This window comes from Cetorhinus maximus, chromosome 17, assembly GCF_964194155.1.
Source record: "Cetorhinus maximus chromosome 17, sCetMax3.hap1.1, whole genome shotgun sequence".
NCBI lineage: Eukaryota > Metazoa > Chordata > Chondrichthyes > Lamniformes > Cetorhinidae > Cetorhinus > Cetorhinus maximus.
The window spans coordinates 101,329,124-101,343,971 of NC_135895.1; the positions used below are offsets into that span (position 1 = coordinate 101,329,124).

Here is a 14,848-nt window from a genome sequence, read left to right on the forward strand (position 1 = left end):
TTCAAATATTTATTTGGACTAAAATGTAATATATTAATTGCTAGTAATTCACAAACACTATTCTTAAGCATTCAGGCATACTTTTAATTCTATCCTGAGTAGAAAATTACCCATCCTACTGAAGTACATGATCATATTAAATGTTTCTTCATGGCACTGTACATATAGTTTAAATAAATTGAGGCATTTCTAAAGAACAGAGAAGAAATTTTATCTACACTATAATGGACAGCAACCACTTTAAGGTCATGGCTTTCGCAAATGGTGTTTTTATGACAGGCTGAATCATCAGCATCTAATTATAAGACTAATTAGTTGGTGGCAAAGTGGAGAAGGTCATTTTACATGCGAGTACAACAGAATGCTCATGGGTTCTGTTGCTAATCCAAAACAGCATAACACTGTACATGTGCAGTGCGTCTGAAGGGAACAAGAAAACTTAGGTCAATATTTTAGGAGCCAAGCACTAAATGTTCTTAAGTGTGAAAAATGGCGATATCGTAAGGTAAATGCTGATTTTTTTGCTAAACCTTAGTCATTTTGAATGAAAATGTTGTATTGTATCAATATGAAAAGCTTTCCATTCCTACGAAGTCCCTCCTTTAACTTTTCCTTTAACATCTGAAGAGGTAACCTGAGTTTTTGTTTTAAATTTTGATGTGATATAATATAGAATCCTAGAATAGTACAGCGTAGAATTGAGGCCAATTAGTGAACCGAGTCGGTTTTGGCTCTTTCTAAGAGCAATCCAGTTAGTCACGCTTCTTAAACCTTGTCCCGTATCCCTACATTTCTTTCTCCTTGAAGAACACACAGACATACGAATTAGGAGCAGGAGTAGGCCACTTGGCCCCTCGAGCCTGTGCCACCATTCAATAAGATCATGGCTGATCTGACTGTAATCTCAACTCCGCATTCCTGCCAATCCCCAATAACCTTTCACCCCCTTGTTTATCAAGAATCTATCTATCTCTGCCTTAAAAATATTCAAAGACTCTGCTTCCACCACCTTTTCAGGAAGAGAGTTCCAAAGTCTCACGACCCTATGAAAGAAAATTTTTCTCCTCATCCCTGTCTTAAATGGGCGACCCCTTATTTTTAAACAGTGACCGAGTTCTAGATTCTCTACATTCTTTCCACATCCACCCTGTCAAGACCCCTCAGGATCTTATATGTTTCAATCAAGTCGCCTCTTACTCTTCTAAATTCCAGTGGATACAAGCCTAGTCTGTCCAACCTTTCCTCATAAAACAACCCGCTCATTCCAGGTATTAGTCTAGTAAACCTTCTCTGAACTGCTTCCAATGCATTTACATCCTTCCTTAAATAAGGAGCCCAATACTGTACACAGTGTTCCAGGTGTGGTCTCACCAATGCCTTATATAACTGAAGCCTAAACTCCCTACTTTCGTATTGTGTATCCTAATCACTTGCTCTCTAAAAAGTTTTTCCTCACATCGCCCCTGGTTCTTTTGCTTATCACCTTAAATATTGTGTCCTTTGGTTACCGACCCTTCAGCCATTGGAAACAGTTTCTGTTTATTTACTCTATCTTAACGCTTCATGATTTTAAACACCTCTAACAGATCTCCTCTTAGCATTCTTTGCTCTAAGGAGCACAATCCCAGTTTCTCCAGTCTATTCACATAGCTATAATCCCTCATCCCTAGAACATTTGAGTAAATCTCTTCAGTCCCCTCTCCAAACCTTCATGTCTTTCCTAAAGTAAATTGCCCAGAATTGGACACAATACTCCAGCGAGAGCCAAGCTAATGTTTTATATAGGTTTTGCATAAACTTCCTGACTTTTGCACTGTTAGGCCTCCATTTTTAAAGCCTAGGATACCATATGCTTTATTAACTGCTTTGTTAACCTGACCTGTCACTTTCAAAGATTCATGCACAAATACCCAGAGCCTGTCTCTCTCCTTGCACCTCCATTAAAATAACAGAATACACGGCACTTTAACATCAGAAAAGGCCACAATATTGAAATGTAGAAAGCATTCTGAATGGGTGTGAATTAGGATTTTATAAGTCAGACAATATTTTATGAAGGAATGTCAGGAATGGCACCATTTATTCTCATGCAAATTTTGAGAGAATGAAAATAATACGAGCATTGGAGGGGATTGGTGATGAGGAGTATGCCAGGCTGATTTGGGGCGAGATTTGATTCCATCACGTTTCCGGCCTTTTGCCCCATTACCAAAAATTCAACATGCTGGGGGATAGGTACTTCTTGCAGGCATATTGAATAGAGAATTGTAGAGTGCAGGGGATCATGATGCCATTTCCTAACTACAAAGCAGGAATTGGCGCCATTTCTTTTTCACTGCATTACAAATCTGGGTTTGCCATAGATCTGTTCTCAGCTTTAGTTCAATCAGTTCATTCATCTTAGTTTCATGGAAGTTGACATTTATTTGGTGCCAAGACACTGGGAATTAGAACTTAGAACCCTCCCGTTTTCAAATCTGGACAGTCATGTCCATTGACTTTTATATGTGCATTTCCTTAATATCTCCTCTGGTGAATTGAGCTACCACGAGCAGAAGCAAAGGTTGATTCAATTTATAAACTGTTTTATTCCACAGGAAGATGAAACATATAGAGAAACAGTTATACTCAAAATATCTTACTTCAATTGGTATGACTTGCATCTGCTTGGTGATGCAATTTACAAAAAAACATAATGCTATCCTACTTTGGTAGGTTGTCTTACTTAAATTAAACAGAATGGCTGTTCTGCGTTCTGTTCTGCAGTCCCAGGATAGAACCAATCTCACTTTACAGTCTCTCGCTGCCTAACTTCCTGCGCAGTCTGAAATTGTAATGTCCTTGTTCTTGTTATTAAAAACCTCTCTCAAAGCATTTTAAAATACCCTGATGTGAGGCGTCTTTCTGAACAAGCTAATGAATCAACTATGATTCAGCCTCTGGGAAAAGCATCTTCCTATTTAGCATATTAGCCACCATTCATCTGGCCGGCTGCTTTGTTTTTTTAAATGGCAAGAATGTGCATTGCTTTTGAAACCACCTGCATTAAGAGTAAATCAATTTCCAAATCTTTTCTTTGGAAAGAATGGCCAAACAAAATTCAGAAACATGTCAAGCTGTTACGTCGAACTAGTGAATCCCTCTTCCCCACTACTTGCACCCCATGCCCACCCCATTCCCAGCAAAATCCTGCCGAGAAGCAAAGTGCCACTCAGACACTCTTGGTCTTCCACGGTGACGAGGATTATTGTCAGGAGTTGCCGTAAAGGGTTTGAGCAGCCACCTCCTTTATGCAAATGACCACTAACCCTGAAATTTGGATCAGGCCAACGCCGGGGTAGACCAGCTGCAGGTCCTGTATTGTCTCCCTTCTGGTGTTGGAAAGGGCTCAAGAGATTTCAGGCCCAAGGAGTTTCAGCAGATGATATGCTCAAATATAATCAGCTTATTCAACTTGTTCTTTAGGTTCAAAATTCTTTGCCAAGAATAGGGAGCAGGATGTATGATTAATAAAACTGTTAGTAAGCATGTTCTCATTGCAATTGACCATTCTCGTATCAATGCATCATTTCTAAACCATGACTTTAACCAGTATTCCATACACTTTTTGCTTTTGCTACACCGATATAAGTGCTTTTCCAAGAACATGTCTGTGGAAATACAAAAATGCTTGAAAACTGTCCACTTACAATCAAATCCATCACTGAGTGGTTGGCATTCTGAGTACAGCGGACATGGGTTGAGCTGGCACCACTTGACTTGGCTGCAGGTTTTTCCTGAAGTATTTGGAGGACACTTGCATACAAAGTCATCCCAGAAGGAGAAACAGGTTCCGCCATTCAGACACGGGTTTAACTAGATATGAAAGAAACAGAAGCTAAGAATTATAGAATGGAAAATAATGTTTGTCAGATTAAATTTTAGACATTGAACCTAAGAGTTCAAAAAAACATATGGGGCAGGATTTTCCCGTCGGCGAGCAGGGGGCGGGGCCTGCTCACCGACGCATAAAATGATGCGCGGTGACATCGGGCGGGCGTCCTGACGTCACCGTGTGTCATTTAGATTTTCAGTTCAGCAGGTGTGCAGCTGAGTCAGCTGCATGCCCACCAAACTGTCAAAGGCCTATTAAGGCCTGTTAAAAACTAATTGAAATAGTTAAATGAGCTGCCCGTCCAACCTTAAGGTTGGCGGGGAGGCAGGCGAAGAGCCCAGGCGTCCTTCGCATTTTTCATAGAACCTCATCTACGGGCGGGGTGAGGTTTCATGAAGTTTTAAAAATTAAATCAAAATTTTCAAAAAAATTAATTGACATGTCCCAGCTCATGTGACACTGTCACATGAGGGGACATGTTTTAAAAGTTTTTAATTTCTTTATTTTGATGTTTAAAATTTAAATAAATCTCCCTGTCCTGTGCTTTTTTGCGCAGGCGTAAAAGAGCGCAGGCCCCGACTCAGGGAAATCCCCCCCCCCGCCTCAGCACAGGGAGTGCTCAGCGCTTCCGGGCAAGCGTCACACTGGGCGGGCTTTAATTGGCCCACCACGTAAAATGGCGGCGCGACCCCACACAACCACCCCCCCCAACAATGGGATTTCTGCCCATGATATATTTTATACCACATTTTGAGCCTAACTTCATGCAAGTGCGTGGTTTTTTTGTGAATTAAAAGCTTGCCGATAGTATCTACTCTTGCACAAAAATATTTTTGTACTTCGTGGAACTGATGTCACCATAAAGAACAGGGAGATCACAGAAAACACTTAGTACAATAATTTGTATTTAATATTTATATTATTTTTATGATTTAATTAGTTAATGTGTCTTGCAAACTGAATATATAATGAGCCAATGATAATCCATATCCCACTAATAGAATGAACCATTATTCACAGTCAGCACAGTTGTAAGATATGAATTGGTATCATACTGTTACACATCATATACCCGCTATTTGGATATATATGAATAGCATATGATAAGCAGAATAATAATTATAGGAGCATGAGATGTGAGTAAAGATCTACAATTAATTGTAAACCCATCTTGAAAACTAACAACACAGCAGTGACTGGTACTCATCCATAATTAAGTATCTCTCTTTACTACCATTTCACTTCTACGACTACCTTCTGTTACAGCTATGAGGAAGCACGGCCATGTGTAGTTGTTGAAATTCAACCTGTGTCGTCCTGTAAACAAAAGCAGCAACCCGCATGGTAGTGATGTCATTCCATAATGCTATCATAGGGCGTATCATGTTGAAACTTGCAAAGTTTCCCCATATTTCAATGGAAATCAAGCACTTAGCAATCTCTCTCCAGCAAGTCCACAATGCAGCAAAAATGAACACTGCAAAGATATTCAAATACAGTGATTCCCAATAATATTTTAACTTTCTCACCAATGTTTCTCCCCTCCTTCCCTGAGTTATGACCCCTTGCTGATATAGTGTAGAAGTGTAGGTTTACTCTTCTACTACTAGAATGGTATTCTACCATTAGAGACAAAATAGGCATGTTGATCCTGTCCTAATCTAATATCCACATAACTGCACCTGTGGGAGGAGTTACTGGGTCACGATCAGGAACCCTGTAGCTCATTCAGGACAGATTGGGAATCATCCAAGTCTTAGTTTTTCACTGATTCGACTTGCTGAGCTATCAAGGAATGTTTATTTTTAAATAAAAGCGCACATTACTGTGTACTGTGTGCAGTTTTAGTCTCCTTTTTTGAAAAAAAGGTTATAATTGTGTTAGAAACAGTTCAGAGAAAGTTCACTCAGACTCTTGAGTCTGTGGAATTCTGTTCCCTAGAAAGTGGCGGAGGCTGGTTCACTGAACTTATTCAAAGCTGAGGTAGATACATTTTGGAGAGAAAAGGGCGTCGAGGGTTATGCAGGGGAGAAAGGAAAGTGGGGATGAGACCACAATCAGATCAGCTATGATCTTGTCCAATGCTAGTGCAGACTCGCAGGCCTCGAACGACCTACTCCTGCTTTGAAGTCCTATGATCAATTGTTCTCCTTTACACATATTTCCCATTTCTCCCCACCACCTTGCCCGATGAAAGGTTGGATAACACATCCTTTTCAAATCCACCACAGGTGATCTAAATTGCATTACTTTATTCCTCTCCATCCAACTTTCCTGCTGTTTCCCCAATGAGCCATTTCTGCAGCTAAGTTGTGAAATTTGCCAGTAAAGGATGACTGCCAAGCAAGAATTCAAACTGAGATCTCTAGATAACGAGTCCAACACTCTAGCAAAGTGCTATGTCGGTATTTAACACTGGCTGTCACCACGACATTTTATTTTTTAAAATTAAGAGTGAAAAATAAACATCTAGTTTCTGTAATTATGGGCGGAATCGTCACAAATTTGCACTTAGTGCAGTAGCAGGCAGTCCCCATTGGCCACAATGAAGGGTTTTCAAGCTGTATCGTCCCAAACCCTCCACATTATTTATGCCTTCCTGGGAAACACACCATTTCCATCACCTCTGGGTTCTGCTGAAGGGTCGTGAGGACTCGAAACGTCAACTCTTTTCTTCTCCGCCGATGCTGCCAGACCTGCTGAGTTTTTCCAGGTAATTCTGTTTTTGTTTTGGATTTCCATCACCTCATCGCTTCGTCATGCCGGGTGCCATAGTTAAAGTCCAGCCACGGACGCCACATCCCAGTGCTTCCAGCCCACGACTGCTGAAAGGAAGATGTCCACGAAAGACACGAAGACTGCAGCCCCCAGATTTAACGACATGTCAGTGGAATGCCTTTCGGATGACATGGAGGACCACCAGGGTGTCCTCTACTCCCGCTCTGGCTACAGGATGGGCAATGGCGTGACCAACCGGCCTTGGGAGGTGGTGGCAGCTATGGTCAGCGCCAATGCCTTTCAAAGAGGACAGCCACCCATTGCCGCAAGAAGATGAATGATCTCCTCTGTTCGGCCAGGGTAAGTCACTCTTCTCATCACTCTCGATCACACACTCACAAACCCATCACACATCCACAGGGATCTCACTTACTGCCAGTTCAAGGGATATCACCATTCACTCTCTCACAGACACTGTCATTGTCCTCAGCCTGTCCATGGGGCACTCACCACCCACACATGCCAGGCATACTTATCATCTGGTCTGGCAGGCGTGCTGCTTACTCTCTTCATCTCTATTCATGCAGGACAAGCTGGCACACAACAACAGGGAGAGGTTGCAGACTGGTGGGGGAATGCCTGAAATCAAGGTCCTCATGGGCTTTGAAAACAAAGCCATCCTGCTGGCCGGTGACAATCTGGACCAACTGGTCCTGTGCTCACAGTGAGGTCGGCGGTGCTCTACCAAGTGAGGGTCCAGCAGTGCAACATCCATCAGACAATCCTGCTGTGAGTGATGTGTCCTGTTTCACAGGCCACTGCCATGCACTAATTATCTCCCCTTGCTTCCGCAGGCACATCTAGGAAACAGCCAATGGACTCCATGACCTTCATGAGGTCCTCCAATCAGGCCCCAAAGAAACCTCTGAAGAGGAATCTGGGAGGCAGCCTCCTTGAAGTCCCATCACAGCGCTCACCCACACCCTCCACCAGTGCAGAGAGACACACCTCATTGGGACCTAGCTTTAGAATAGCCTCGGGATCACAGTCTGGTGAGGATATCGCACTGTCTGATCCACAGCAGGCGACAGTAAGGACTTCCCTGGTGTCCAGCACCCGGAGGACTGCTGGAGGCCAGAAATTTGCTGAGTCCGAGTCAGATGATGAGCCTCTGGGCTCGGTCATGTCACAGTTGCTAGAGCTGCAAAGGCAAGCTCGGGAACATCAGGAAGGGATGTCCGCTGCACTCCTCAGATTGCAAGGCACGATAGAGGAATCGGTCCGCCTTCATTCTGAGGTGATAGCGTCGGCATGCCAATGCACCGAGGTCAACACTGGTAGGATGGCGGCCAGCATAGAAACTTTGGTCCAGGGCGTCACTGCTGCACTGCTGCGTGGGCTCAACTCCATTGCTGGTGCCATAGTTGGTCTCCAACAGTGTGTACGCGAGAGGGGTGCTGAGCAGCTCGATCTCACTCCAGCTACCCCTTCTCCTCAAAGAGTCAGCCTGGGGCCCTCAGGCACTCATAGGGAGGAGGATCAGCAAGTGCACACTCCAAGGCCATCCATCCAGGTAACTCCGGGAATGTCCAGCCCATCCGAATCCCCTATCCTTGTGTCCTCAGCAACTCAGCTCCAGAGGCCGAGGGGGGTACCACTGCCACACAGCAGGACCCCGAAAGCGGGCTGGGGTCCTCCAGAGGACGCCCTCCAAGGTCATCACAGTCAGTGATCAGGCTGCCTCCGATTCTTCTGTGGATGTCCGGGAGCACTAAGGCAGGGTTAGGGAAGTTAAGAAGAATTAGTTGCACAGCCTGGGCATGGGTGTTAATTACTTGTACATGTGTTAATTACATGAACATACTGTTCACTATTGTCAATAAACTCCCCAGAATGTCTCCTTGCCTATGGATCCTTGTTCTGATGAGCAGTGTTCTTGTCACTCAGATCTGAAACCTTTCTACACAAGATAAAAGCAGGTGTCTCAGTTCAGGGCCTCTTCCCTGTGCTTTGTGCATCCTTCAGACCAAAGTGATGATCCAGCCTCACACTCCCTGGAAATATTAATGATGCCCGCACCTCGGCGGTGCTGGTCATTGCTGCTAGAAGGTCATGGGCAGGCGCCACAGAGTTCCTTCATTCTCTCTGTGTGCTCTCAGCCCCTTTAAGGTGGGGCTGGCCCCCATCTCTTCAGCATCTGTGACCAGTGATGCTGTGCTCCTGAAGGGCTCAGGTGCTGAAGGCAGACAAAGGATCAGATGCTTCTAAAGTTTCATGGCTGTGTCTCTATGGTATGACCCTGATCAAAGAGTGAAAGTGAACTGCCCTCAGCCAGACAGGAGTCAGACATTCTCAGAGGCTATGTGAAGATCTATGGAGTATCCTCACTGCATGTCATCATCATCCCCCTGTAATCGAGCGACTATTAGTCACACTATATAGACACGCTGCGTCTCCATGACGGGAGCATTATCACAGAGGGTATTTGCACTGCCATAAGCCAGATTGGAGTCAAATATTCATAGATGCAGCGTGAGGATCTATGGGATCTCCTCTTGCATGTCATCATCATCCTCCACAAACCTAGCAGCTATGAGGGCCTCCCGAGTGTGCCTGCCTTGTCTAGCCAGTGCGAGGGCCTCATCGCCATCTTCGTTGCCTTCGAGGGCCTCCTCACCCTCACCTCTGTTGGCAGCATTCTTGACGGAGGATACCTCCAGCTCCTCCATCTCCCCCTCAGCCATTTCCTCTCCCTGTTGCAGCGCCAGGTTGTAAAGGGCGCAGCAGACGACGACAATGTGTGACACCCTCTGTGGACTGTATTGCTGGGCTCCACCAGACCAATCCAGGCACCGGAACCTCATTTTCAGCATCCCGATGGTTTGCTCCACCAAGTTGCGAGTTGCAGCTTGAGCCTTGTTATACCTTCACTCTGCTGCAGTCTGAGGCCGCCACACGGGTAGCCATTGTCCCTGAGGAGCCAACCCTGCAGCTTCTGTGGACCCTGGAAGACTTCAGGGATCTGTGATCAACTGAGGATGTAGGAGTCGTGCACACTCCCTGGAAACCGTGCACACACCTGCAGGATGTGTTTTTGTTGGTCGCACACCAGCTGTGCATTCAGCAAATGGAATCCCTTGCAGTTGACACAGTTGACCACGTGTAGCGACGGTAACCTGAGCATCACATGAGTGCAGTTGATCGCACCCTACACCTGTGGGCAACCTGAGATATGGGTGAATCCAATTGCTCTTGCATCCTGGTTGTCCTGGTCCCAGGTGAAATGCATAAAGTTGTGTGCCCTCACAAAGATGGCATCCATGACCTCATGGATGCATTTGTGGGTGGAGGTGTGATATCCCACAGAGGTCACCTCTGGAGCTCTGAAAGGAGCCACTGATGTAGAAAGTAAGCGCTGCTGTCACTTTCATGGCCACTGGCAGTGGATGCCCTCCATGTCCCTGTGGTGCCAAATCTTGCAGCAGGTGGCAGATGTGACCGATCAGTTCCCTAGACATACGCAGTCTTCGGTGACACTGGTTCTCGATCATCTGCAGGAATGAAAGGTGGCGCCTATAGACACTAGGCGCTGACCAGTGACGGCTTTCTGTAGCTCTTCGGTGGTGTGTGCGGGAGCCCCAGCCGCCCCTTCTTCTAGAAGGTGCTTCTCCTCCCTCTGTGCAGCCAGGAGCCTCAGTTGCTCTCGACTCTGTCGTCTTTGCTCTCTGTACGCCACGAGGCATACAGCTAGTTCACCAGGCTCCATGATCCTGATGTACTCCTCCTACAGGTTGAAAGAGAGAGACACGAGGGTTAGCATGGGTGCACTAAGAACCCATCCTGGTTAAGTGTGAAGGCCCCTTAATGCTTCCCAGAGAGTGCTGGCAACCACATAAATGGCCAGAGATTAGTGCACTCCATGATTGCCCGAGACCCCACCCACTTCCTCCCCACACCACCCAACCGATTGGCAGCAGCTTTGTCCATTGCTCTGCAGGCTGTGCTCTCAGCTCAGGCACAGGCATTCTCCTAACCCACACTGCAAGGCTGCTCTGTTAGCTTGAACCATCGGGGATATTAGTCCAAACCGGGATGTTGACATTGCAAGAGGCTGTGAGCGCCTCCACCAGTGACTGCTCCATGGCCCAGCTCTAGCAAGGAGATTGTACAACATGCTCAGTCATTCAACTGTTCTGCCGTCCACTAAAACACTCATTAATTTGCAGTCTGTGCCCAAGGGTTGAAAAGTACCCTCGCCCACCCCGAATGCTTGTACACTATATTCAACTGCAAGGCAGCCTTGCCCACCCCACAAGTCGCCACAACAGCAGGGCTACCCTTGCTCCCCCCACCACAAATCGCCCCAACCGCAAGGTAGCCCTTTCCCACCCAAGTCACTCAACCGCAAGGCAGCCCTTGATTGCTCCCCCCCTCCAAAATGTACCTCAAGCTTGAAGTCCAACAAGCAACCCTGGCAAGCGCCGCACGTCATTGCTGTGTTCTCACCTCCGAGTTCCCCTCAAAGTGCAGCCCGCCATGTTGCAAAACGCACTGCCGTGCTTTCCCGCCGATGTGGACAGACGATCCAGCGGGAGGAACGATTCCGGCGGGCTGGCCTAATAATGATATGCAGATGTATTGCAATGAGGTTCCCCATGTCCAATGGCAGGAAACCCGGCCCGCTGTTGGCAGGCTGAGCGAATGATCGCAAACTGGTTTCATGCCGTTGTGAAACCGATCGCGCCATATTGTCTACTGACGCCAGCAAACACGCCCAACTCCAGCACGGAAAATCCTGGCCTATAAAATGTTTTACAGCTACGATGTGATAAGATAGAAGCAAATAAGAGATTTCCTTTACGTTTTGTTCCAAAGCTTTTTAAAACAACTGGTGCTGCATTTTCTCATTTGTGAAGCAGGATGGTGTAGGTCCAAGCACTGAGAATACAGTAATAATCATCCTTATTTTCTGTAAAACCTTTTAAGCTTGAGGGTAAAGCATGAAGTAACATGTTGATTGGTTTTATTGTGCTGATACTTGAGTACTTATCCACAATTTTCCAGATCACTCAAGCCATCTGTAGCTCTGAAACAAACTAATTTATGGCACTGAATCTAAAATGGTGGCTATGGTGCACAAATACTTGAAGTAAACAAGGCAGAATGACCTGTTTCTGTGCTGTAATTTTTATGGCTGGATTTTGTGGTCAATGGTAAAGTGACAGCCCTCACTGCTGACCTCAAAGACAGCCTCTGACAAAGATCTAGTGATCTCTGTGGCACATGTTGGGGGAGAGGTGGGGGGGTGGGGGGAGTGGGTCAATTGTGACGGCAGGGGGGAATATTCCAGTAGGACAGCTTTTGCCACTTGGGGGGCTCTCCAAAGGATACAGGTGGACGACTGGGAGGAACCCCCCCCCACCACCCCCAACCCCCAGCTGAGAGCCCACAGTGAGATCACCAGGTTTTAAAGGGTGGCCTCTCCAGATGGTGAATTGCCAATCTGCCACTGATAAAATGCCACTGGAGTGTGTAAGTTAGTATGTCCAGGGATGGGTGAACAGGGTGTGGTGGAGAAGATGCCTAGACTGGGTGGCAAAGGACTGGAGGTATTTTGCAGACCTGGATGAGCAAGTCCTGCTATTCCCGTTCCCTAAAATAAAAAATAATATTTTCTCAAATGTTCTTTGAGTGGTCTCCTGCCATCTGCTATAACAACCATTGATCAGGACATTTAAAACATGGCACAAATAGGCAGAGCATTATGTGGCACAAGCCCATCCATTTCTATCTAAATTCCTTATTTGGAATCCTAAACCAGCACAGAACCCAGATTTGCACTTTTAAGAAGTCAAGTTCCTGTTTCAGTCAGGTGCCCTGAACAAATTAAAGTTGCCAGAGCCGATATGGCATCTAGCACCATTTCAGGCAACATCAAGGGCAACAGATCTAAAATCCCAAAGTCAGACACCCATTTTATGAGAGCGAAATAGTGACCTACAGGTTGAATTTCTTCCTTCCTTTCCCTTTGGGGCCTGCTGTTGTGTTGGGATGCCAGCAACATTTGTGTCCCTGGGAGAATTTAAAAAAAGAAAATCTCTGTTGTGGCCTTGGGTCGGTGTAGCACCCTGTGAGTGCCTGCAGCAAGCCCTGCCAGCAAGAAATCATGCTTCTCCAGCAGCTCCACCACCCACCCCATGCCTCCCCCACCACCCTTCCTTCGACACTGGATACTGAATCTAAAAGATGGTTTTTGTGTTCAGCATTAAAAGAGGGCAATCAATGATTAATATGATGGAAAATCATAAGAACATGAGAAATAGGAACAGGAGTAGGCCATTCTGCTCATCAAGCCTATTCCTCTGCCATTCAATAAGGTCTTAGCTTATCTGATTGTGGCCTTAACTCTATTTTCCTGTCTGTTCCCCATAACCCTTGACTCCCCTGTAGATCAAAAAATCTGCCTAATTCAGCCTTCAATATATTCAATGACCCAGCCTCTACTGCTTTCCGGGGAAGAGAATTCCAAAGACTAACGACCCTTTGAAAGAAGGAATTCCTCCTCATCTCTATGAGGGGAAACATCCTCTCACTATTTACCCTGTCAAGCCCCCTCAGAATCTTATAAGCTTCAATAAGATCACCTCTCATTCTTCTGAGCTCCAATGAGTTATAGGCCCAACCTGCTCAACCTTTCCTCATAAGACAACCATATTTCTCACACTGAAATGTAATATGTGGGGTCAGGAGTTGCACCATTTGGTATTGGGGGCATATGAGGTGCGTACATGAGCAGGTTTCCTCCTACACCTTCCAGATCCTCCGACACTATTAGTACTGTGGTGGGTGGCGGGGTGGGTGAGTGCTGGGGATGGAATATCTACCATTAATGCAGTGGCATCTCCAAGTGAAACTGGAGCCAAAATGTCCAATAATTTGCTGAGCTGAGGATGATCTATGAACTTGGAGATTTCGACCTGACAGGGAAAAACGAGGAACGTAACATCTTAAAAAAAATACAAATTATTGTGATTGTTCAAGAAAAATAAAAGACTCCTGTTCAAAAACCCATATTATTCCCTACACTGAGAGAAGCTTTGTTTGGAAGCCAATTGTTTAATACTTAAAAAGTCAATGACATTCCAGAAAGATCAGAACATCTTTGTAGGGAGTCTTTAGGTTTATTGATGAAGAAATTAAAGTTCTGCAAAATTCCCCAGGAGATAAATGCACCAAACATTCAAGATCAAAAGTCAATCAAATGCTAGTCAATGGCTATTTTTGACTCAGGATTAATTTCTAATTCATGGCATGTAGGTGGTATGCTCAGAGAGCTTAGAGAAAATAAATGGCCCAGATCTTCCGAACAACCGATGGTCATAATCCAGAGGTACCCTGGAAGATGCGCTGGGGAACCCCTTGGAAGCCCCAATGCAAGGACTCCTTAGCAGTTGCTTGGAAGTTTCAACTTCCATTGGGCAGTTACCCTGCCTCTGGAACCCTCCGAAACTCTAAGTTAGAGTCAGACTCTTCAGATGGTTCCATCTCACTTACCAGAATAGTTACCCGGGAAAAGTTAGAAGAATTAAAACCAGTTCTAACTCCTGGGTAACTATACTACTGACCCCTGACACCCTACTGGACCCCTCGATTACCCCCCAACCCAACTACCCTCTCCACCCCCTGCGGCTACCCCCTTCCCTGACTACCCTAGCCCCCCAACTGCACCCTATCTCCCCCATCCCCTGACTATACCCCCCACCCCCCAGACTACTTCCTGACTTCCAACTACCTCCCCAACCCGATTACCCCCTCCACCCCGGCTACCACCCCCGACCACCCAACTAGCCCCCCCAAACCCTGAATTACCCCCCGACCACCTGACTATCCTCTCACGTCCTCGACTATCCCCCTGACCACTCTACTAACCCCCTCAATCCCTGACTACAAATTCCCTTGCAAGTTCCCCTGACCCATTCGACCCCCACCCTATCCCCTCACTCACTTACCATATAGACTTACATTCTCTCCATAGCTTCTCAAAGTGGCTGGGCCATTTAAACTTACCGGTAGACAGCAGTTAGTACTGATTGCAGCTAGGGAGCGGTGTATGCTTGGCTTCCCTCGACACTATAAAGGAAGGAATCAAGGAGCAGGTATGCTCCACATTTCTCAGGAGGCCCAGTTCAGAAGACTGGGTGAGAAATGCTGAGCTCTGCTTGCAAGGTAAACAAATAGGAGCAGAGTGACAATCCA

At 45.9% G+C, this 14,848-nt stretch overlaps 1 protein-coding gene across 5 annotated transcripts in view; it reads right to left on the reverse strand.

Annotated features, from left to right (window-relative positions):
- The window catches only part of crb1 (crumbs cell polarity complex component 1), a 130,993-nt gene that overhangs the window by 41,909 nt on the left and 74,236 nt on the right, over window positions 1-14,848 (reverse strand). For all 5 annotated transcript variants that reach the window (XM_078561722.1, XM_078561721.1, XM_078561720.1 and 2 more), the window contains exon 8: window positions 3,690-3,855. In XM_078561722.1, the coding sequence (XP_078417848.1) occupies window positions 3,690-3,855 (166 nt within the window). The remainder of the gene's footprint in view (window positions 1-3,689; window positions 3,856-14,848) is intronic.